Raw genomic sequence first — 24,119 nt, forward strand, 5'->3', positions numbered from 1 at the left:
TTTGAAACTTTAAATTTAAATACATTGCAATAAAAAATCAAGAGGAAGGTAACAGAATTACTTACTTGACTGGGACTACACTGGCTGCGCGGAGTTAAATGGCATGGTGGCTCATCGATTGGCGGATAACGCCGTTGAGGGTAGCAGCATTTATCGGAACAGTCTTCTTCCCAACCGCAATCACACTCCTCATCTCCTTCAACAACACCGTTGCCGCAAATTGAGGCTTGAGGTTCTGAAACACGATGATGAATAATGCTTTAGAATTTCTAAAAAAACACTCAAAGAACTATCAAAAGGAGATGAATTGTGGTGAAGGATCACTGTTCCTGCAAATCAAGCTGTAATTTGAAAGATGAACGGTTAAAGTTATCTTTGACTGGTTTCGATTATGTTCATTTATACTTAATGATGCAATATTTTGAACCCTGCAAAATTTATGACTTCATCTGCTAGGATTAAGAAGTACAAGAGAATGAGACTATTCATGGAAGAAAGGATTTATATAGTTGGACAAAGGCACATTTCTTTTAATGAGGGTGAATTTTCTATGGAAAATGCTCTTTAAAAAAACAAACATATTGATGGTCAAACTCTCAAATGACGTACCTCGGTTTACTTTGTTGCAGACTTCTTGTCATGCTGTATTTTTCAATAGAAAACTAATCAATATCAACTTTTAATATTTCCAGTGACTTTTCTTCTCTGCGCAAAGAATATTCTGTGGAAATTTTGAGGAATGATGTTAATTTGTTCTCCTTGCAGAAAAATAAATACAAGCAGTGATTTTTAGACACCGAAAAAGAGATACATTGTTTGGTAGTTTCACCATTGATAAAGGTTACAAGCAGTTCACTTCATTTTGATGCAAAGGGTATCATGTGAGTGTTCAAAGAGTTTTCCTGGGTATGATGATCGATTACGAAAATATTTTCAGGAATATAAATTCCAAAATTACCTGTGAAACATCCCTTGGAAGACCGAGCTTTCGTATTAAGAACTGGATTGATACTGTTGAGACTGCATGGAGAGAACCGATTGTTATTCCTCTTGTCACCAGACGTTGCGCGAGCAAACATGATGAAATTACCGTCATCTCCACCAGGAGTGCAGATTTCAGGATCATGCTGAAAAAGAAAGCCACTCTATTAATTTTCAAGAAAACATTCAATATCATCTTCAATGAAAAAAAAAAAGAATTTAATAGGTATTCCCAGTCCGCCTGCAGAAATGAGATATTTTTGCAGGAAAGTGGAGAGGCTTTTGAGTGATGAAAAGTTATCTCTTCAGCTTATAATAGTTGTCTTCTTATTCCACATGTTATCTTTCAGATGAAAACAAAAAATTTACTTTTTTCCTGTGCTAACTTCAGTAAAACTGTACTTGAGATTCATTGGTCAAAGGCCAAGTTTTTGCACTTTTAGAGAATGAATTTGTCTTATTCAGATTAGATTCACTCTTTGATGATAGTGGTTATTGTTCTCAGCCAAGATGCCATTATTAAGGACATGCTGAGAAAAGAAACTTGACTCTGCATACAAGTTTTCAAAAATTTCTGGACAAAAAGAAAAGAATAATTACATCAATAATTTTATGATGATTGTGTTACTCTGCAATTTGCATCGTTTATCATTACATTTTCACTTTTTTTTTCTTTTTTCGAGACGTATACTAAAATAAAATAAAACTTGAGTTCATAACTTACCGGTGAGCCAAAGTTATGTCCAATTTCATGAGCCAGGGTCACATGAGAAACAGCTGGAGGAACATGTTTACCATAGTTCAATAGTGTTACAATACCAGTATTTAAGCTCTTCATACTGCCGCGGTAGTGCTGCAAAATATGAAAGAAATAATTAAAAAAATTAGGAGGTGTGAAGCTTGTTGGGTTAAACACATGAATTAAAATAGTTTAAATTTTTTTTTTCAAATTGATGAATACTCTATTGTTTCACAGGTAATTTATCAAAAAAATTGACCATTCAAACAGTACCTATTAAAATGTCAATTAAATAGTTAAATTTTCTACTAGTCTTCATTGATGTCAGTAGAAGACTCAACTGATACCATTTTTACAAAGGTCTAGCACAGAACTATTTTTTTTCCTCAATGGCACTAGCAAAATATATTGACAAACCTTAAAATAAAATTCACAAGACTTAGGAGAAAAAGAAAAAAAATTTACATACAGCTCAATCATAAAAAAGTTTACCATATGATTTTCGCTTAAAAAACAAACAAAAATTGTTAACATTTCATTTTAACTGATGTAAGAGCTGATAAATTATTGGTAATTTGTACTTACAATCTATGAGCAAGAAGCTAAAACGATAATAATTCAAAAAGTAACATACGTAATGATCGAATAATACACTTACTCCATTCTTTTCACAAACTCCACCAGCATTCTTAAGATCGCCAGTCCATGCTAATCCTAATGTCCCCATTTCAAAATCACGATAAGTGAACATGTAAGCCAAGCAAAACGCATCATAATCTTCCTCTGAAAAAACAGGAGCAATAAATGATTAGCATGCTATCAAATATCAACTATTCAAAAAAAATAAAAGTGCTTTCCGAAACCAGCATCACAATATTTTCATTTTCACAGAGTATTTTACAATCACAATTTTTCGTTGTTTTTTTCTTTTTTATTACTCTTAAGAGGATCCTGTGAATTTTTTTTTAAAAACATCAAATTTAACAAAGAAATTATTATTAGAGCAAATAGGTCATTATAAATTGTTTTAAACTTTCAATTTTAATTAATCGTTACTTTTAATTGAAATCAAATAAATGATAAACAAGTTCGACTAGATTGCATTTATGAGAATATAAATTTGATATGAGGATTCCTTCACTTACCAGAAAAAATTTCTAAAAATTTCTCCACTCCATAATTCCCTGGAAACCTGTAAGCAGGGTCATTCATGGCGTCTCCAGAATGTACTTTTATCCTTTTGATCATGAAACTTATATTGTCTGACTGTCCATCTTGATTGAAGTCTGGAAATAAACATTAAATTGTCATTTCAGAAAATTTAAAATTACTCATAAAATTACCGCAAAAATAATCAGGCATTGTGATAATTTTATACAATACTGATGATACTTCAGAAAGGTTTTTTATATCCCCTTTTAAATTGATGAATACTGTGCAAAATAAATCCAATTTTGAGAGAAGAGGGACATAAACCATTTAAACCATTTTAAACCATTTTAAAACCATTTTAAGCGAATGGATTCTCAGAGGGACCAAATGGAGGGACAAAAATCGATAATTCAACACAGGATTAAGGGAAGGAAAGACAGCGTTGTCAACCTGCTAGATCCACCAGTATTTTTTCTCCAAATTTCCAGGAAATTTGGCTTGTCGTTTAATCTAAAGTGACTGAAAATTTTAAGGGAAAATATGCAAAACTTTCTTTAAAAAAAAGTATTTTATGAGAGGAAATTTGGCAACATTTGAATGCTCATACTGTGTTTTTCCTCAGCACAGCAGATGGGATACTCTGCCTGATGAATCCCGGTTATTCCCAGTCGTAGACACCCATAGAGTACATAGAGTATTAATGTAAATGGGAGAGCTGGCGGCACTTTTAAGCATTTTCCAGGTCCCGAATTCCGAGACTCCTGTGTCACGCCAGGTACTTTTTCGATACATAATCGATTTTTTTCGAAACACAGGGGCCTGGCCATCGAAAATGGAGCGAAAAAGTGACCGAAGCTCGGCGCACACTGAGCTCGGAAATCGTCGACCAGAACATGGCGCCAGCTCTTCCATTTACATTACGACTTCAGGTAGAGTCCCTTTATACCCAGAGTTACGACAACTCACTTTTGGTTGGGCTGAGAGTGGCCTAAAAAAAAATCCAATTCTGATTGGTTCTCGCTCATGGAGTCACAAACGAGTGGACCAAGATGTCGGTGACTCGAATGTGAACAAAAATAATGAAAATATTACCTAATTGTGGTTTATCAAGAGTAAATTGTTATTTCCATCGGTCCAAAATGAAAATAGATTAAGAAATTATTCACAAACCAATCTCATTTTCTTTTTAATTGATCAATTTGTTGATGTTGTTTTTGTATGACAGACATCGCAGGATTCCTGATCCTTATCCCTCAATATCGTTCGTTTGGGTGCACTCGTTTGTGCCTCCATGGCCAGCCAAAGCCGGGTGCCAGTCAGCTGATAATCGAATTGTCTTAACTCTGGGTATAAAGGGACTCTAACTCCAGGTAGACACGATAGGTTAAAGAACCAACCTGTGTGCTTGTAGATGGAGTTGACCCTCTGGACGTGGCGGGTCATGACCTCGATGCAGGCCTCCTCGGTGCCGTACTTCTCGAAGAAGAGGTGGTCCGCCTGGAGGTAGAGCATGCAGGTGGTCTTGCGGGGGTCGATGGTGGCCCTCTTCCGGACGTGGGCCCGGAGATCGTCGTCGTCGAGGGAGTTGGACTCGAACCCGGGACCCGCGCTCCCCGCACCCACCAGGAGCCCGTCCCGCTCCGTGTGGAACTCGTTCAGGAGGACGTGGCGGGGCCTCGTGATGTTCGCCATCGTCGGCGGCGCTTTGAGCCGGATGATGTTGTTGCGCACCGAGTAGATGTCGCTGTTGTAGATGTTGGAGATGATGTTGCGGGGTCTCGGCGTCGTCGTCGAGGTGGGCTGACCCCTCGTGGAACTCGCGTTCGGGTGTGACGTCTCGTTCATGACGACGAACCACCTGGACGAATATTAAAACAGAATTAATCTTCTGGAGGTATTTCTAAAAATAATGTATTACTCATAGTGCCTCCCCCCAATAACTAGAGATACGGGAGGGGTAAGTCCGCATCCGGATTCCGTCCCGAAGACTCCGGATGGAGATGTTACATGTGTGAGGGATTTGCGATTTGACCATTGATTCTGATGTAAAAGTTCGCGAGAAACACGATGGTGCCACTGGTTTTCTCTGAAATCATCTCCCAAGCTCAAAAAAAGCTCTCAAGTTGAGGCCAAAATGGAGGGGATATCCCACCCTACCCTGAGAGTCCACCTTTACATCAAGACAAACTCTCCATGCAAAGATAGGGAGCAAATACATTGACAGGGCTGCCACCTTATTTGGGGACTCCAAAACTGAAAACACGGCAGCCCTGTCAATGTATTTGCTCCCTATCTTTGCATGGAGAGTTTGTCTTGATGTAGAGGTGGACTCTCAGGATAGCGAGGGATATCCCCTCCATTTAGGCCTCAACTTGAGAGCTTTTTTTGAGCTTGGGAGTTGATTTCAGAGAAAACCAGTGGTACCATCGTGTTTCTCGCGAACTTTTACATAAGAATCAATGGTCAAATCGCAAATTCCTCACACATGCAACAACTCCATTAATCTTCTGGAGGTATTTCTAAAAATAATGCATTACTCATAGTACCTCCCCCCAATAACTAGAGATACGGGAGGGGTGAGTCCGGATTCCGTCCCGAAGACTCCGAATTACGTCCGGCGGGACTCTCCGAACCGCGTCCCAGATCACGTCCATTTAATTCTTAAGAAAAAGGTGTAAATGGCAACGCTGCTTTCCTTTTTCTCATGTTGATACCAAATGTCCGGAAAGCAGAATAAAATAAATAGGAATAGAGCGGTGAATGGTATAGGGTTCGGTTGACATAAAGTTCCCATACTACAAAAACCGTTTGGCGAATGGATATCAAGAGAGTCTCGTCATAAAGGGCCCTTTCGTCACGGTACCCTGGTAAAAATTGGCAGTAGAATCTGTGTTCCAAAATACCATAGACCTAAAGCCGGCTGTAAGATTTTCAATAGCTTCTATAGCCGGCTGCACAATTTCTTGTAGCCTTTTATAGCCAATGGCGATTGAGCAACAGCCAGGCGATAAAGTGTATGCTACATGTTACTAATTACGGGATGCTAGGACTTAGTGAGTTTTTAGACTACCGCTCTATTTTTGGGCGGTAGTATCTTGATTTATTTTGCGAGGAAAGCTCCGTACTTTTGAAGGATGCCTGCGATTCCTAATATGTTGGAGCGCCTTCAATTTCGTATGATACTGTGCAATACCTCTGGTGAGAAATAGTTGCTTCAGACGCCGTGGCACGCTGCGGCGCGGCGGGCGGGTAGCCAGCACGAAAAGCGCCTTAGCGCCTACAAACCTAACAGGGATACTTCACGCATTGCGCCATGCGTGAAGTATCCCAGTTAGGTTTGTAGGCGCTGGTGCACGCTTATCGCTGGCAGCACGCCGCTCCGCTCTGTGTCATGCTCCAAAATAATCTTGCGGAGTCAGCGTTTTGCAACTCATGATTTTGAAATGTTTGCACATCCTGTATGGATTATTCTCATTTTAATTGATGAAAAAAAATATGTATTAAAGGAAAATATAATGTGTGTTTTGTGAATATTATGTTGACTCCGTATCAAAGTTAATGATTTCCAAAGCACACGAATTTCTACACAATTTCTTATAGCCTTTTATAGCCGATGGCGATAAAGTGTAATGCCCGGCGATGGGAACTACATATAGCCCAGCTGCATACTTTTTTATCGCTTCGCATAGCCCGGCTATATGATTTGCTCCGCTTTCTACAGCCAGCTATATGATTTTCTATTGCCTTCTTTAGCCGGCTATAAGAATTCCTATGGTATTTTGAAACGCAGCTCCTATCGCCAATTTTTACCAAGGTAGCTTCACTTGAAAAATTACTTTCATACCGGCAAAAAAAGTCTGCTGCTGCTTTTTTTTCCAGAGTTGCTGACTTTGTGTCTCGTCAAAACGTTGTCGTCAAGTTTTTTGGTGATCGTGTTTCATTACTATACACCCTTTATCTCTTACAGAATACTAACATAAACCCCTAGACCTGTAATGATACCTATACCTTATCATCCCAGCTATAACTAAAAACAAAATCACTTTCCAATTTTCAGATCCCCTCCAAGGCCGCTATATCCACCGGATATAAACACTGAAAAAAAAGTAGCTTGGGTCAAGCATGATGATTCTTGAATTTGCCGCAAAGAAATTTTTTTTTCTTGCTTTAAGCTGACTTTTTCTTGATACAAGAAAACTAATGTTTGGGTCAAGCAAGAAAGTAGCTTATATTAACCAGAAAAATTCTTGATTTAAGAAGAAATACTTCTTGGCGGCAAATTTAAGATTCTTTTTTTTTCCAGTGAAGCATGAAACAACATAAACAAAAAATAAATAAAAGAAAGTCATCACTATTACCTCTTAGGCCGTGAGAGAACTTCATGCTTGTGGCCAAGGAACAGGTCGGCCAGGATGGAGTTTCCGGTTCGGTCTAAAAAATCCGCCTGGTTTCGGTCCTTCGGGCCGGATGAGCTTTCACGGTCCCTCGGGCCGGACAAGATACTACTCTCAGTCTTTGGTTGCTCGGGTGCGGTCCGCGCCCTCGGTCGCTCTTCGTTCAGCTGGTGGCTGAAGTTCAAGGAGCTTAACCTATTATCACTAAACTTATTTGAATTTACAGATGCGGGGTCGCGGGGAGCTCCGTCGTGCCGGGCCGGGTTCCGGTTGTGGTGGTTGTTGGAGGACTTGCGGGACTTCTTCCGCTTGTTGAGCATCTCGGAGGCGCAGAACGGGGTGCCGGGCTTCTCCACGTCCGAGCTGCGGTAGACGATCGTGTGGTAACTGTCCGGGTCGCCGGCCGGGGCGGGGGCGGGGACTGGTCGCCCCCGCTCAAGTACCGGCTCAGCGGCTCGATGTAGTACTCCTCCGAGGGCGTCAGGATCGTCCCGTCGAAGAGCCCCTCGTCCGTGATGATCCCGTGCACCAGGGTGTCTTCTTCATCTGGAACACCGAAAGAGTAAGAGTCATGAGAAACTTGAGATCATTGAAATTGATAGACAAAACTATAGACAGAAGACATAAGAGATGTGTCTTCTTCATCTGTAACACCGAAAGAGCTAGAGTAATAAGAAACTGGAGACGAAAATGCCGATCATGTTGTGTGGCCGGTGGCATTTTAAAAGGAGCAGCGGGCTGATTATTGAAATCGATAGACAAAACTATAGACAAAGAAGACATAAGAGATGTGTCTTCTCCATCTGGAACATTAAAAGAGTGAGAATAATGAGAAACTTGAGACGAAAATGCCGACCATGTTGCGTGGCCGGGGGCATTTTAAAATGAGCAGTGGGCTAATCATGGATATTGATAGACAAAACTATAGACAAAGAAGACATAAGAGATGTGTCTTCTTCATCTGTAACACCGAAAGAGCTAGAGTAATAAGAAACTGGAGACGAAAATGCCGATCATGTTGTGTGGCCGGTGGCATTTTAAAAGGAGCAGCGGGCTGATTATTGAAATCGATAGACAAAACTATAGACAAAGAACACATAAGAGATGTGTCTTCTTCATCTGTAACACCGAAAGAGTAAGAGTAATGAGAAACTTGAGACGAAAATGCCGACCATGTTGCGTGGTCGGTGGCATTTTAAAATGAACAGCGGGCTGGTTATTGAAATTGATAGACAAAACTAAAGACAAAGAAGACATAAGAGTTGTGTCTTCTTCATCTGGAACACCGGAAGAGTAAGAGTAATGAGAAACTTGGGACGAAAATACCGACCACAGGGAGTCTACTAAAACAGGCGGGCCGAAAAGCAGTACTTTTGCATTACTTTTTCAGTACATTCCCGAGAAATTCAGTACCTCCTGAACGGAAAAATTCAGTACTTTTTCAGTAGGTACCTCCATTTAACGAAATTCGAAAAATTTCAAAAATTTGAATTTCTCGCTCAAATTGAGACAAAAATGACCAAAAAATGAAAACGATTCCGGACCTTTTGCGGAATTTCCGCACTTTTTCAGTACTGCTGGACCCCCCTTAGAAAGTTAGTACTATTTCCGGACTTTCCGGAAATTCCGGAATTGTAGACATCCATGCGACACCCACTCCCACGATCCGCCAGTGATAGTAGATAAAACTAGTTTTACGCAGGCACGGATGATTAAATCGAGAATCCCCGCTACTCCGTATCCGTTAATAACTCTTCATTATTCGGCGCAGCCGACAAGGAAGGTATGTTCCAGGAGAGATACAAACTTTCGCTTACCCGCAAGTTCCGCCCATGAATTTCAATAACTGGACGTATTTCTGCCGAACGGAACTATGTGCATTATGACGCGAGCCCTGTTACGCACATATTCTTACGGGTCTCAGGGCCCATTTCTTAATGTACATAGTTCCGTTCGGCAAAAATAGGTCTGATTTCAGTAACTAATCCCGGTCCCGGGAGCTGACGTCGCACAGTGGATCGAGTCAATGAGAGAGGTCGGACACAAATTTGTTAACTAAAAAGGCAAATTTTGATGTTTAATTTGTCAAATTTTGAATTTTAAAAAGTGCTTCTAGAAAAAATTTCACGAGAAAACCAATGGAACCACTTTTATAACTTCAAAATTCTGCATAGACGGAGTTATAAGCGTTTAAAGTTTCCTAATTTTGTCCGACGTCTCCTATTGACTCGATCCACTGTGCGTCGCCGCGCGAGGTGGAGGGACGCAACTCGGAGTTCCCGATCGCGATCCCGCAGGGTCACGGCGACGGGACAAAGGGCGGCATCGCGGGCTCGCCGACAGGGATCTGGGATGGACCTGGACCTGAGTGCCCGCACAATTAGCGGCGGGAATCGCGCGGACACTTGTAATTCGGCCGCTCTTGAAACCGCCGACTTCGGGTGTCGCAGCTCGTTGCGCAAATGGCTCCGCATTGTTCTCGCCGGAGCACGGCCCCTTTCGTGAGGGACTCGTTCCGATTCCCATTTGCGGGCCCCGTTCCGATTCCCATTTGCGGGCCCCGTTGTCGGGTGCTTTCGAAAAAGCTCGATTTTTCCGTGCACTCAGCAGCCCGATTGTTGAAATTGATAGACAAAGCTATAGACAAAGAGGACAACGGCATCGCCGGGTACCATTGACAATGCCCAATCACATCCAAAAGGAGTGTGGAGCGACCATATTGGCTGAAATTGATGATTCTCATAGACTAAGCGAGAAAGTGATGGACAAACTAAAGGGTCTCTCGTGGGTTGCCGTTGGTTAGTCTATTACCCCTTTCGTGAGGGACTCATTCCGATTCCCATTTGCGGGCCTTGTTTTCGGGTGCTTTTGAAAAAGCTCGATTTTTCCGTGCACTCAGCAGCCCGATTGTTGAAATTGATAGACAAAGCTATAGACAAAGAGGACATACGAAGTATGGAGCGATCCTATTGGCTGAAATGGATGGTTCTCATAGAATAACGAGAAAGTGATGGACTAACACTAATACGGAGTATGGAGCGATCCTATTGGCTGAAATGGATGGTTCTCATAGAATAAGAGAGAAAGTGATGGACTAACACTATAATAGTACACATTATAGTGTTAGTCCATCACTTTCTCGCTTATTCTATAAGAACTACTCGTTTTGCGGTGTCATACGATTTTGGTGCTGATTTCACTTCGATTTCACTCATTTTTTTCATTTTGTTATCATTCAGATCACTCGCGGTTTTTGGGCGCAATATAGTTTCCAGCATAGATTTTCCCTTCAAAATTTAAAACAAAGTGCCGTGCTATGGAAAAACGACGTAAAAGCTCTCAGACGCTGCCAAAGCTTTCGAAAATTTACTTGCAAAAATTCGGGAAAATTCGTGAATACATAAGGTACTTTTCTGATTTTTCAGGGAATTTTGTACTCTGAGAAAAGACAAACTAAAAATTTCAAGGAAGTACTAATAAACTTCTTAAAAAATGAATCTTTTCTTGGACGAAATTTAGCGACATTCGAATGCCCATGCCAGGGCCGGATTAAGGGAGTGGCCACATGGGCCGCGGCCCATGGTGGCAAATTAGGAGGCGGCAAATTTTGAAATTTTTTTAAATGCAGGTACAAAATATCGTTTTCAGAAAAAAATTACAAACAAGAAAAGGTGACAAAATCTCTCATTTCCTGAGAATTCATTAATTTCTAGTTTTGTCTTAGGTACTTCGGTGATGCAAAAGACTGCGCACCTTTAAATAGTCGAGTTAAGAGAGAAACCAAACACGTAATTAGGCCTGCAGCGGCGCGGCGCAAAGAGAAATGATGACGAGGACTTGTGATGAAAAAGAGAAGCCCTCGACGCAGCGGTTGGCATGTAACACATATTGGCGCCTACGAGACTGCATGAATACTTCACGCATTGCGTCAAACATAGTACGGTCAACAGCGGTCGGCGCGGCGTGAAACGCACAGTGCCTACAAGAATACATGAATACTTCACGCATTGCGCCAAACACAGTGTGTTCAGCACGGCGCGGCGGCGGAAGTTGAAATTATTAAACCACACTTATGTTTGTTCTTTCTTAATTGTTTGGTTCATTTCTTACAAATGAAAGGCCTTGTCCCCACACGGAACTGAACTTTCGCGCGAAGTTTCGTGAACTTTTGCTAGTAGTGTTGACAGGGCTTACGCAAAAAATGTGTCCAACACGAGTGAACGCGTCTTATGCACCCTTCTCCCTCCGGCACGTTCACTTGATGGTTTTTATTGATGTTTCAAAATGAATGAGAAGAGGGCGGCAAAATACAGGCGGCCCATGGGCGGCAAAATACAGGCGGCCCATGGGCGGCAAGTAGGTAAATCCGGCCATGGCCCATGCGACGTTTTTCCTTGGCGCGGCAGTATTTCGGCCGCACTGTTCGGCTCATGTAACCGTATACTTTCGGGTGTTGTGATCGCATCCGTAGTTTGCAGAAGAGCTCTTCCTTCAATTCGGTTCAATGCTACCGAGCTATTTTTAAAGTTTTGGTTTGAAAATTCGGTTGCATGAACCGATGTACAGTAACATGGACCAATAAAAATAATTAATAGACGTTTTATTGAAATTTACAATAAGATTTTCTAGTATTTCTCAATTCTCCATGTCTGCATGAAAATTACGAGCAAAAAGTGATTGCATCTTGCGTGATAGGAACGGAGTAAAAAGAGAAATGAGAACGCAATGAAAGCAAAAAAAAAAAAAAAAAAAAAAAAAAAAAAAAAAAAAAAACAGCGCGCAAAAATCACTGACCAACGCAAGACGTCAGCAATTCTGCATATTTGCCAAGCCATAGTGTGCCTTATTTTTGCACGGTAAACTAATTCACGCTAACTGAACTGTTGTTTTTAGAAACTTGGAGATCACGATCGAAAACAAATTCTGTCAGCGTTACGGTCATTCTCTTAAACCGTTTTAAAATTTAAAGCAATTGGTATCAGTTAGAGTACCTACATAGGAAAAGTACGGACCATATGTTGAAATATAGAACTCATAGGGCCCAAAAGGGCAGCAAACCTTCTGGCACAAAAAATGTAGCCGTCGATCCTTAGATTCCAATATTCAACCAAGATGACCAAGAATGTTCATTAACAAGCGTTCTTCCGCAAAAATGAGTAAATTAATGCAAAAACTAATTTAAATACTTGCTTTACAAACAGGGTGTCTATACTAAAACAGGCTGGTCAAAAATAAGTACTTTCACAGTATTTTTCAGTACATTCTCAAGAAATTCAGTACCCCCTCCAACAGAAAAATTCCGTACTTTTTCAGTACCTCCATTTGATGAAATTAGAAACATTTCAAAAATTTGAAATTGCGACAAAAATGACAAAAAATTCAAAAAAATTCCAGACCTTTTTTCGGAATTTCCGCACTTTTTCAGTACTTCCGGACCGCCCTTAAAAAATCAGTACTATTTCCGGAAATTCCGGACTTGTGGACACCCTGACAAACGACGAGTCGTAAAAACCGTAATAATAAATCACTGTGGATGATTCGAATCCATAGGTTGGCTGCCCTTTTGGGCCCTACAGGCCTTAAGACCTAACCTCAAAATTACCGACATGTCCGTGCTTTCCCTATGCATATATAGACGCTATTAGTGGTGACGTCATCATAGGGATTCTCCATTATATCGAATTGGATCCAAACAATAACATTGGCATAACCTCTTTCAATACTACCAGTGCGAAAAAATCGATATATATCGCTTTTCTGTGACGTTGCACTAATAGCGTCTATAGGTGCTCTAGTATCAGTTTTGCGCAAGACGCGGCAATGGAGGCAGGCCACCGCCCGCAAAGTGCCATGACCGAGCCGCCAAGGCCGCCAGGAGAAGCCCGCGAAATAATTTTCGCGGGTGAACGCGAGACTGCGGAGGATGACCCCTTCAGCCCACGCCCCCCCCCCCCCCCCCCCGCACCGGTCCAGAGGCTTGGTGCGCCACGCTACGCAGGATTTCGGCTCGGAATTTTGATCCTCTACGCATACAAAGTTAATTTAAAGACTTTGCAGTCCTCGCTTTGACAGCCTCCCTGCCTCCTGTACTGACTCGCGACCTGGAAACGCCGTAAACGCCATTATACATTTCTCGGAAACAATTTATCAAAGCAGAAAAACTTGTGTACCTAGGGACAATGTTTTTACAGGATTTTTTCGCAAATACTATCAAGAACTTAACCTGACGATTTTAGGTGCATTGGTAAGAAAGTTTTAATTTTATAACAGGTTAAGTTCCAAAAAACGAGAGAAAATCTTGATGGATTTACGGCGTTTTTACTTGGCACGGTAGTGTATTGGAGGACTTTTTCGGTAAAAGGGCATACGAGGCTTGCAATACTGCTAATATAGTGACATTTTTATGGCGTTTGCAGTAGATGAAATTGATTCACAGTCGACTTACTTTCTTACAATAGTAGCCAAAAATCAGTACTTTTAATACTTTTTCAGTACATTCCCAAGAAATTCAGTACCTCCTCAACAGAAAAATTTAAGTACTTTTTCGCAATACCTTCAACTGACGAAATTCGAAAAATTTCAAAAATTTGAACTTCTCGCTAAAATTTCGACAAAAATGAAAAAAATTCCGGACTTCCTTGCAAAATTTCCGCACTTTTTCAGTACTTCCGGATCGCCATTGACAACTCAGTACTATTTCCGGACTTGTAGACACCCTGTTTTACCAAAAAATGCCTCAATTGCCACAGAAATACAAAGTATATTTACAGTATGATTCGTGCGGTCTTAGCATCGATGCCTGAAGTGCAAAACCAAGTACCTCCATCGCGATGTCTCAAAATCTCCGCTCCTAATTTATCTTTTCGAAGGGGAACAAACCAACTTTATGGCTTGAAGGGTTTTCAAGAGATCACATGAATTAGTTTCCCCAGGAAAAAATAAAGTATGTCTGGAAGTCTACAACGTCGCAAATGGAGATGCGTGCATGATCTCGCACTTTATCCAGCGATATTCGATTGTTGGATTTGACCTTCAACTTATGGTTCGACCAAAAGGTTATGCCAATCAAACAAAGTTTAATGGGAGGGACTAAATGAGACGCAGTCTTGATTAAAAAATCAATTGCTCAGCTTTGGCTGGAATGGGAAGTTGATTAGATGCAATTGTTTTTGCAATGGTCAGAGGGTTTCAAGACTACAAGGAGAGTAAAGTATGAAAATGGCAAAATTCTGGCAGTTTATTCAGTCCTGGAAGAAGAGGCATCTCCTTGATTGATCATTAAATTGCGTTATCGAAACGGCTATACTGCCGTGCTAAGGAAGAACACCGTATGAACATTCGACGGCTGCCAAATTTCCATCGATAAAATGGTCATTTGTTAGGAAAGTTATGAATATTTTCCCTTGAAATTTTTAGAACTGTTCGGTGAACGTGTGAGCAAAATTATCTGAAATGTTTGAAGAAAAATGTTCACAAGATTACTAGGAAATTCGTGTTTTATCAAAGGAAATTTGGCAACGCCTGAAGGTTCATACGGCGTTTTTCGTTAGTGCGGCAGTATAGGTAGGCGTAACAGGACACCAAGGTCAATACAACGTAGCAATTTTCATTCTCTTGAATCGAGTCGAGGCAGTTTAATCTCGTCAAAATGATAGACCTATCGTTTTTTCTGGGCGGATTTCAAACTATGTGCCGGGCCCGTATAAACTGTTTCTCGAAAAATTATAATTTTTGACATTTATCTTCCACCTTTATAGTTCCTGGTTCTTTCCGCGTCCACACGTCATATTCGTGGCAGGATGCTTCAAGAAATTGATGTAATATCGTACGTGATCGCATAAATATAATCAGTATCTTTATTTCCTGAGATTGATTTTGACTTGCAAGTGCATCAAGAGCGGTGTAGAGTGGATCGAGTCAATAAGAGAGGTCGGACAAAATTTGGAAACTTTGAAAGCTCATAACTTCGTTTATACAAAACTTTGAGGTTCTAAAAGTGGTGAAATTTCCCTCCAGAGACACTCCTTAAAATTTAATATTTTACAAATTAAACAACAAAACTTGCAGTTTCAGTAAAAAAATTAATGTTCAACCTCTCTGCTTTACTCGATTCACACTGTGCGGCGGTAGTGACTTCGCTGCCCAGCAATTCACGAGATTTTCATGTGGGTGCAAAAAAGTGTATGATATATGAATTACATTTTGCAATGAGGAACTACAATACAGGCTTATATTATGAACAGCATATGCACCATTTAAGTCCATGTGGAGGTAGGTATGTTCATGGATATCCTAAATTAGTAGTTCCGAATTTCAGGATGTGGTCCATACGATGCATTCATAATAATCTTCGAAGGAAGTTTACTCTTCCGAGGCGTTTGAATGAACTACATTTTGCAATAGGATACTACTATTCTTATTTCAGAAACAACATGTGCACTCTTAGTTTCCCTCTAAAGATGGGATTGTTAATAAATGCGGATCAAACAAACTTCAAAATCTAGGTATATTTTGTGTTTTTAGGTATTCTTCATAAAACGAAACACAAGCCTGTTCCAGCAACATAAATCTGAAAACGATACTGATACAGAAAATATTAAAAGAGTTCCGCTTAGATCACTCAGAAATGTTTGGAATGCGCAAAAACTAGGCAACAGTGGATTACTGTCGCACACTTTAATGACTTCACATAAAATCGGACAGGGGGAAAATAAGCTTGAAAATATAAGGCATTTAGGCAATATTTCATACTCCGATCTGAAAATAATTGAAGTGCCAAACGCAAAAAACGTAATAAAAGCTTAATCCTTGGTCTTCGTGAGATTTAATTTCATTGACATCAAAATTCTTCCTGGATGATCTAATTTCAGATACTCTAGGATTACAAAGATTCTTAAATACTTCCTTGATTTTTCAAGATAGAGTGGGCGGGGAACCGACAAAGATTCATACTTCAAAATAACGCATTGCGATGATTACAGACAGCAGACAGTTCCTACCTAAATTTTAATTTTGAACTTGTTCGGTCGCCTTATCTACACAATTTAACTTTGGCTGCATCGAATATGTTTGAGAAAATACAGGGTGATCCAGAGTTGAACGGCCAGACTGCAGGAGCCGAGCAGGCCCTCTTTATATTGAGATTTCGCTTTTTCTTAGATCATTTACAAATTCCGTGCATAAAAGTGAAGGAAAGTACATATTTTCATGAGATTTGGCTCACAACAGTTGCGGAAATGCAGGAAAAACATTTTACTTACTGAATTTTTTTTTTTTTTTTTTTGGGGGGGGGGGCGTAACTCCGACTGGGGGCACTTTTGGAAAAAAAAACTTTATACAACAAAGAAGTCTTATTTTGACCCATAGAATACACTCTGGCAGTCTGGCCGTTTAACCCTGGATTACCCTGCATAGTTGTCTAAGGAGTAAATTTTCCGGAAAGATTCCTGAGCTGCAAGGAGTTGGCGACGTGAAGCTGCCGCGAGTTCATAATGAGCTGGGAATTTGGGATTTTTGTTACTATTAAATGGTTAAAATCCTATCCACCATAGTAATTTACAGATCTGCAAAAATATGACCAGAAGTTCTCTTTCCTTTTTGCAAAGATATTTTTGTTCGATACCTTTATCGGCAACTTCTCTACCTTTTTTTCTGGAATAATGAAAAATTTAAGCGGTAAATGCAGAAACTCCTCTGTAACTAACTGAAGGATGAAATTCTAAAAACCTTAACCAAATAAAAAGTTTGCTCATCTAGAACTTGGAACAGCTCTTCATCCTGACTGTTGACAATGAAATTTTCAGAGAGCCCTGATTTAAAGGAGAAAACTAGATCTCTTGATCCTCAAATTCTAAGTATTTTGAGAAAACTTCTGAACGAGACAAAAAAATCACTTATGAAAATTTTCGTCTTTAGATATTCTCCCACCAAAAATGCGGAAACAGGGTCATTTTGTCCAATTCTCAAGCAGAGCACCTATTCAACTCCAAATCAATATGCTAGTGGATCCAAGGTGGTCAAAACCCAAAGAATCTTTAAGAGGTGTAGTGGTGTATGCCATGTTAAGGAAAAACGCGGTATGAATATTCGACCGTTGCCAAATTTCCCCGAATAAAACATGTATTTTTGAGGAAAGTTATGCGTATTTTTCCTTGAAAATTTTAGATGCTTTAGACTAAATCGTGAAAAAAATTGACTGAAAAATTTGAGGAAAAATATTCACGATTTTCTCCATAAATTCGGCTTTTCTTGAAGTAAATATGGCAGCGTCTGAAGGTTCATACGGTGTTCTTCCTTAGGACGACGGTGTATGTCCGATCGAAGATTACATTAACTTTTACCTGCAAATCCTGGGAGCAAGAAACTGACTTTTTAAAATATTCGGGCCCGTCCGGGATTTGAACCCGGGACCTCCTGCACCCAAAGCAGGAATCATACCCCTAGACCAACGGGCCGCGATGTACGATGACACGAAATGCACCACAATTATACGGTACCTGCACACAAGCGGAATGCGTGCATGCAGGCGATGTTTATTGTTTTCACTTTCGCTTCTTCGAGGCGTGATTACGGCCGCAGCGAGACGAGCGTAAGTCCATCAACATTCAACGGTATCCAACGGTTGGAGAGGATTAGAGAGTCGTTATATACGGCCATCCGCGGCCGGTATCATCACGGCTCGTTGGTCTAGGGGTATGATTCCTGCTTCGGGTGCAGGAGGTCCCGGGTTCAAATCCCGGACGAGCCCGCGAAATTTTAAATCCGGAAAATCATCAGAAATCGCAATCGACATGTCGGAGAAACGCGGGTTATACTGAATTTTTCTTCGTTAATTTAATTTTCGACTCCATAAATTTTCATTATTGACCACGGTTTTATCCAATGACCTATTGGGCGGGTTTTTATGATTATTTTGGTCAGTTGCTGATAATAATAATCTTAATCGGCGATTATTAACCATAGTCTAACATAATCGAGACTATTAGGCCTAAAGACCGAGGGCGAAGAAGATAAAGAGATAGAGAAAAGGGAAGAAAAATCAATGATTGTCCCTCTTTTTTTTCTTTTCTTCTTCTTCTTCCCATTTTCCTTCTGGTAAAAAGCTTATGATAGGAAGAAAAAGAAAAGGAGGTAGAGGACAAGACATATAGAGGGACGAAGGAGTGGGAGAAAAGGAGGAGGAAGAAGTAGGAAAATCAATACCGTCAATCTATCTGGAGCGTCGCCTTAGTTCAGGATCAATGTAGGTAATTTAACGCGATGCGTGAACTCGAGTGACACGGCGCTGGGAGATAACTATTTCGACACCTAAGATAGTTTGTTGCCTATGCGCAAATATGAAGGCGCACTGGGCCTACACGCCTGGCATCTGCGTTTCTCTGGTTCAGTATCAATGGACATTATCGCGATACGTGGTAAACGACACGGCATTGGGAGATAACTATTTCGACACCGAAGATGATTTGTTGCCTATGCGCAAAAATGAAGGCGCACTGGACCTACAAGCCTGGCATCTGCGTTTCTCTATTTCAGAATCAATGGATATTATATATAGGATGACTCTATTTTCTCTTCGTCTTCATTGTCTAGAGCTTTGTCTACCGATTTCAATAATCAGCCCGCAAGTGGCGCTAGTGGTCCATTGACCCATTTTCTTTTGGGAAGTTACTGCTGCTTTCACCTACAGGATCACTCTATTTTCTCTTCGTCTTCATTGTCTAGAGCTTTGTCTATCGACTTCAATAATCAGCCCGCTGGTGGTCCGTTGTCCAATTTTCTTCCGGGGAGTTACTGCTGCTACCAATATGTCAAGCAGACAACGGAGACATCCGAATTTGGACGGTAGATTGGCGAACTGGGCGTTTCGGGCCGGTGACCATTGGGAGCGGCCTCGAGTGTCGGCGTCGGCTCCCGCACGTCAGGTTCGCCGGTCATCCGACGTCAAAGAGACCAAGACGTCGGCGTCGCGACGCCGCAGTCGGCGGAGCTGGTACCGTTGCTTCCACCGCCACCACGTCGACGTCACGTCGCGCCGTACGCCGTTTACGCCGACGAGTAGCGCCACCGTATGTCACTCGCGGGTTCGAGTCTAAACGAATCCTGAGAGTACGTAAAGTCGTAATATAAATAATAAAATATATATCGACGGTGTAAGTCGGCAATCACATACCTCGTTTGCGGTGTCTGAAAATCTCCGCCGCAATTTTATTTTTTTTAAAAGAGAACATATTGACATCATTCCTTGAAGTTTTTGGAGAATTTTCTTCGCACAGAGAAGAAAAACCACGGCGGTTTTAAAGAATTGTCGTTGAGTAGTTTTCGGTGTAAAAAATAAAGTATGGCAGGATGTTTGAGACGTCGCAAACCGAGTTATGTGATTGCCGACTTACACCGTGGTATGTACATATATATTACCTATTTTTGAACGGAACGTCAAATAGTTCTTTCAAGGGCAAAAAATAAAGAAAGGACTTTAAAAAATTCCAAGCTATTTTTTGACAGTTACCTAACCTGACCTTTCTTTGGTCTAGATAAAAAAATTTGGAGATAAAAAATCTCACGGATTGACGATACTAATAGAATTCGTTACACCACCTATTTCCTTCCAGGGTTACACGTAATAGGAACTAAAAAAGCAAAAGATCCGCAATGGAGATGTTTCATGTGTGAGGAATTAGCGATTTGACTGTTGATTCTTATGTAAAAGTTCGCGAGAAACACGATGATGCCATTGGTTTTCTCTGAAATTAACTCCCAAGCTCCAAAAAATCGCAGTCAAATCGCAAATTTCTCACACATGCAACATCTCCATTCATTGACTTTTAACAGTTTTATGAGGAGTTTCTGGAATATTTTTTGATATATTCAGGAATTCAGGTCCTTAACTGCCGTGCTAAGGAAGAACACCGTATGAGCCTTCAGACGTTGCCAAATTTCCCACGATAAAATATGAATTTTCAGGCAATTCTGTGAACAGTTTTCTTTGAATTTCATAAAGAATTTAATTCACGACCAGATCTAAGTCATCTTAAAACTTCAAGAGAAAATATTCATATCTCTCCTCAAAATTAAACATTCTATCGGAGGAAATTTGACAACTCTCTGATGTTCATACGGCGTTTTTCCTTAGCACGGCAGTTTAGAACACCGTGAATTCCCGGGAATCATCCCCCTCATCAGTGGCGTGGCGTGCTTTGCGATATATCGATTGTTATGCCATTTGAACCCATGGAAAAGGATCGATAAACAGGGTGTTCGCAGCGAACACCTTAATAATCGATTCTTTACCATAGGTTTAAATGGCATAAAAATCGATATATCGCAATTCACGCTACGCCACTGCCCCCTTATACCCTCGTTTGCTGAGAGAATCTATGCAGCACAGTTTTGGTGCTCATTTTGATAGCAATGCGAGTGGTCTTGAACATGTAAAACATAGATGAGGGGCTGGTTGAAATTATGGAGTCTCTTACCTTCAACGACGCCTGTGTAAGCTTTACCAGGATCAAAGGTGACCCTTCTCCCGTTGCTGGCTTCAAAGACGGCATCCTCAGCGAAGAGCCCGTGGTCTGGTGTCAAAACCAGATTGAAAGTTCTGAAACAGACGAGATTAACTTTGAAATGCCGCGTTTTATTTCGTTGTTTGACACGCATGTCAAGTTCATAAGAACAAGTCGTTTCTAAAAGGGGAAAAGTCCAAATAATTGAAAAATCACTTTTTATTGAAAACCTTTTATTTAAAAAGAGTAACGTACCGACTGGGAAAGATTGCACTTTTCCTCCCCCCAAAAAACTCTCTGGCTATGGGATGGCTAAGGTTGCTTCACACTTCAAACAACTTTTTAGGGCTACAAAATAATAATCCTTATCACCCAGAGCGGTTCCAAGAACCACCGTAAAACACGATTGATTTTTTTTAAAGCAGAAAATTATAAAATCAGCTTTCAAATGGTTGTAACTCTGCGGGTTTTTTGGAAGTTTAAAGATCCCTCACGGTATACTTTAGTAGGCCTCCAAAGAGCATACTTCAAAAAGTTATATTCAATAAAAAATGCCCCTTAATTCTATACATTCTTATCTCTTCTCTCTTCTTATTACTCGTACAAACTAACCCGCGCGGTCGAAATAACTATACCAAAAAATTAAATGTAGTCTACGTACTAACAACTAAAAATTAGCAAAACTGCAGTGCTTTGCATGAAAATCAGTATACGAGCAGTAATTCATACATTTAAGTCAAAATCAAAGCACTTGTAGAGCTCCCAGAGAAAAGGCCGCACCTCGAAACGTCACAAATTCAAACTTTCCCGAGTGATATAAGACGCACCCGCATGCAGCATACATAGCGCCTTCAACATCGTAGAAATACTTCAAGCACTACACCTTTCCACATACTTGATGTGCAGATTGCCTATACTGCGCCTGTCGGAGCGTACACCGTTCAGCGGCCATCCGCGATCCACGGATCGGGCGATCGAGCGTATTTTGCACACCCGGATTTTTTTAAAATTCGCTAAAAGCGAATTTTATTTAGAGGTTCGGTATTACTTTTGTGCCCGAACCTCCGAGCTGCCATTTTATTTGAGTTCGGAACCTACGATTCTGTGACTAACGAATCGCAACGTTGGTGCGTGATTTTGATGCCCTTTTCGATTTGAATATGTCCAAATGTGAGTCTGTTTCGAACGTTTAATAGAGCGGAAAAAATTGTTTTGAGAAAAATACTTTCAAAATCACTATGCATTACGTCAAGGAAACTTCTGTGGTCACAACTAGATTTTACTCATCGTAAATAACTGTTTATTTAAATTGACGGGACAAATATCTTTCTCGGTACAACCAGAAACTGCCAAGGAAAGTTGAATACCGATAAGAGACCACTGGATACTACACGAAATTAAGCATCACTTGGACACATCAAAAGTTCCCAACTTTAACCCACACGTGAGTAATGAGCGCTATTTGTACTTGACAGTTCCAACTTCTCGCTTGACGGTACAGGACACCATTGTCTACTGAAGTCAAATCCGGGCACTAAAATGGCTTCAGAGTGTTGCGGTGAGGTAGTTTTCTCAGAGAGCGGAACTATCCTTTTTTTTTAAAAAAAAAAAAAAAAAAATAATAATAATAATAATAATAATAATAATAATAATAAAAAAAAAATAAAATAAAATAAAATGAAAGTAAATAAAATAGGAAATACAAAACATCAGCAAAGGAATCAAGTGTGGGTGTGAGACTCAATGGTTTTTAATGGTTCATTGGAGCCATGTTGACTTATATCTTTCGGAGGCGTGAATTTTAAAATTGACTGATTCTCTGATATTAACTGAACTTCATTTTTCAATTGGCAACTAAAATTTCTGACTCATACGTAAAAACACTCATGTACATAGGGAAACTAATGGAATGTACATTGCTTCTAAACTACGCCAGAAATTATAGTTCCGAATTACAAAATGTAGTTCAATCGCAACCTCTAATTTCTCTCGTAGGAATAAACTTTCAACATTTTCAATACATTCTTCATGAATAATTTTCAATAAATTAAAATCCCTCTCAGTATTTAGATTCTTATCCTGTCTAATGGTCTATCTTAGAAACAAATCTTAAAAATATTTTTTAAATCCGTTAATTTTCATGGAAAACCAACGAGCTGGAGATTTACGGTTCCCGGTGAGTTCTTTTAGTGGCGAAGCGTAAATGACTGCGATTATCAATATTTCCCCATTTGAAGCTAAAGTTAAGAATCGATTTAAGGTGTTCGTTGCGAACACCCTGTGTATAGATCCTTTTCCATAGATTTAAATGGAAGATTAATCGACACATCGCAAAGCCCGCGACACGGGCCACGCCACTGTTTTGTTTGTCTCGGGAGAAAACTCGGAGCTTTTTCAGCGCGAGAACTTTGAAAAGGCAGCCACAAACTTTGCAATCTGAGTCCACGGAATACAAAGCCGAGCTCACTTCCACGGATGAAACCGGCGGAACTTTTTTTTCGCGGGATATCGCGAGAACTTACAGGGTTGCAAGTTTAGTAAAATCTCAAATATTACCTTACTTTCCTCTGAGTTTCCCTGACTTTGCCGACGAAATCTCTACCTATTCGCGACAAATTTTCGCAATTTGTTCAGCATAAAATTTCGCATTCTTATTATTTATTCAGCATGTAATATAATAAGGGCTTTTTAAAATTCTGAAAGTTAAAATATATTAGGAGCATTTGGAGGGCAAAATACAAGATAAGTTGGTAGTTTTGATGAATTATTACTTTCAAAACAATCGAAACTTAGTAATTCCTCGTCAAAAGCATACAAGTCTTCGTAAACTATCAAAATAACTATCTGCCTAGGCATTTGATGACATGCTTGATTTGACTATTTGCCTGCAATATATATACCTTAGTATGGTTCACAGACCGAGAATCATTAGTTCATTTGGACGGAGTCAGGCAGAAAGGAACCAACCCACATTTTGGAAAAAATTGAGTTATGAGTGGGTTTAAACTCATCCGCTGCTCTACTATCTATCGCCAAAAATTCAAAGTGTTTGTTGGAGCAAATTTTGCAGAAATTGAACTTGAAGTTTATCTTTTACATTGAGTCTTATGCAGGAGCTAAACTTTAAACCTCTTTTTCTCGGTTCGATCCCGATGTGGCTTGGTTCCTTTCTGTTTGACTCCGTCTATTTACGACTTATAGTGGTGTTTCATATGAACCACGAATTGGTTTATAAAACCATTGATTTTTCTCCGTGTAACGCACCCGTTCCCCACACTGGAAAAAAAACCACATTGGATCTAGAGTCCAGACTCTTGAAAACATTGACAAGACAAATACTCTTGATTCAATCGG

The 24,119-nt window shown here is 40.3% G+C and overlaps 1 protein-coding gene and 2 non-coding genes across 3 annotated transcripts in view; 1 reads left to right on the forward strand and 2 right to left on the reverse strand.

Annotated features, from left to right (window-relative positions):
• Positions 1-24,119, reverse strand: part of Kul (Kuzbanian-like) — a 137,448-nt gene that overhangs the window by 12,527 nt on the left and 100,802 nt on the right. Inside the window, 9 exon segments of the mRNA XM_019044814.2 lie at positions 66-235; positions 959-1,127; positions 1,706-1,834; positions 2,379-2,503; positions 2,866-3,006; positions 4,270-4,730; positions 7,231-7,499; positions 7,502-7,812; positions 20,739-20,860. Of these exon segments, the coding sequence (XP_018900359.2) occupies positions 66-235; positions 959-1,127; positions 1,706-1,834; positions 2,379-2,503; positions 2,866-3,006; positions 4,270-4,730; positions 7,231-7,499; positions 7,502-7,812; positions 20,739-20,860 (1,897 nt within the window).
• Positions 17,649-17,720, reverse strand: TRNAP-UGG (transfer RNA proline (anticodon UGG)). The gene has a single exon. It is a non-coding gene; the product is annotated as a tRNA-Pro (tRNA).
• Positions 17,942-18,013, forward strand: TRNAP-CGG (transfer RNA proline (anticodon CGG)). The gene has a single exon. It is a non-coding gene; the product is annotated as a tRNA-Pro (tRNA).

This window comes from Bemisia tabaci, chromosome 8 (assembly GCF_918797505.1).
Source record: "Bemisia tabaci chromosome 8, PGI_BMITA_v3".
NCBI lineage: Eukaryota > Metazoa > Arthropoda > Insecta > Hemiptera > Aleyrodidae > Bemisia > Bemisia tabaci.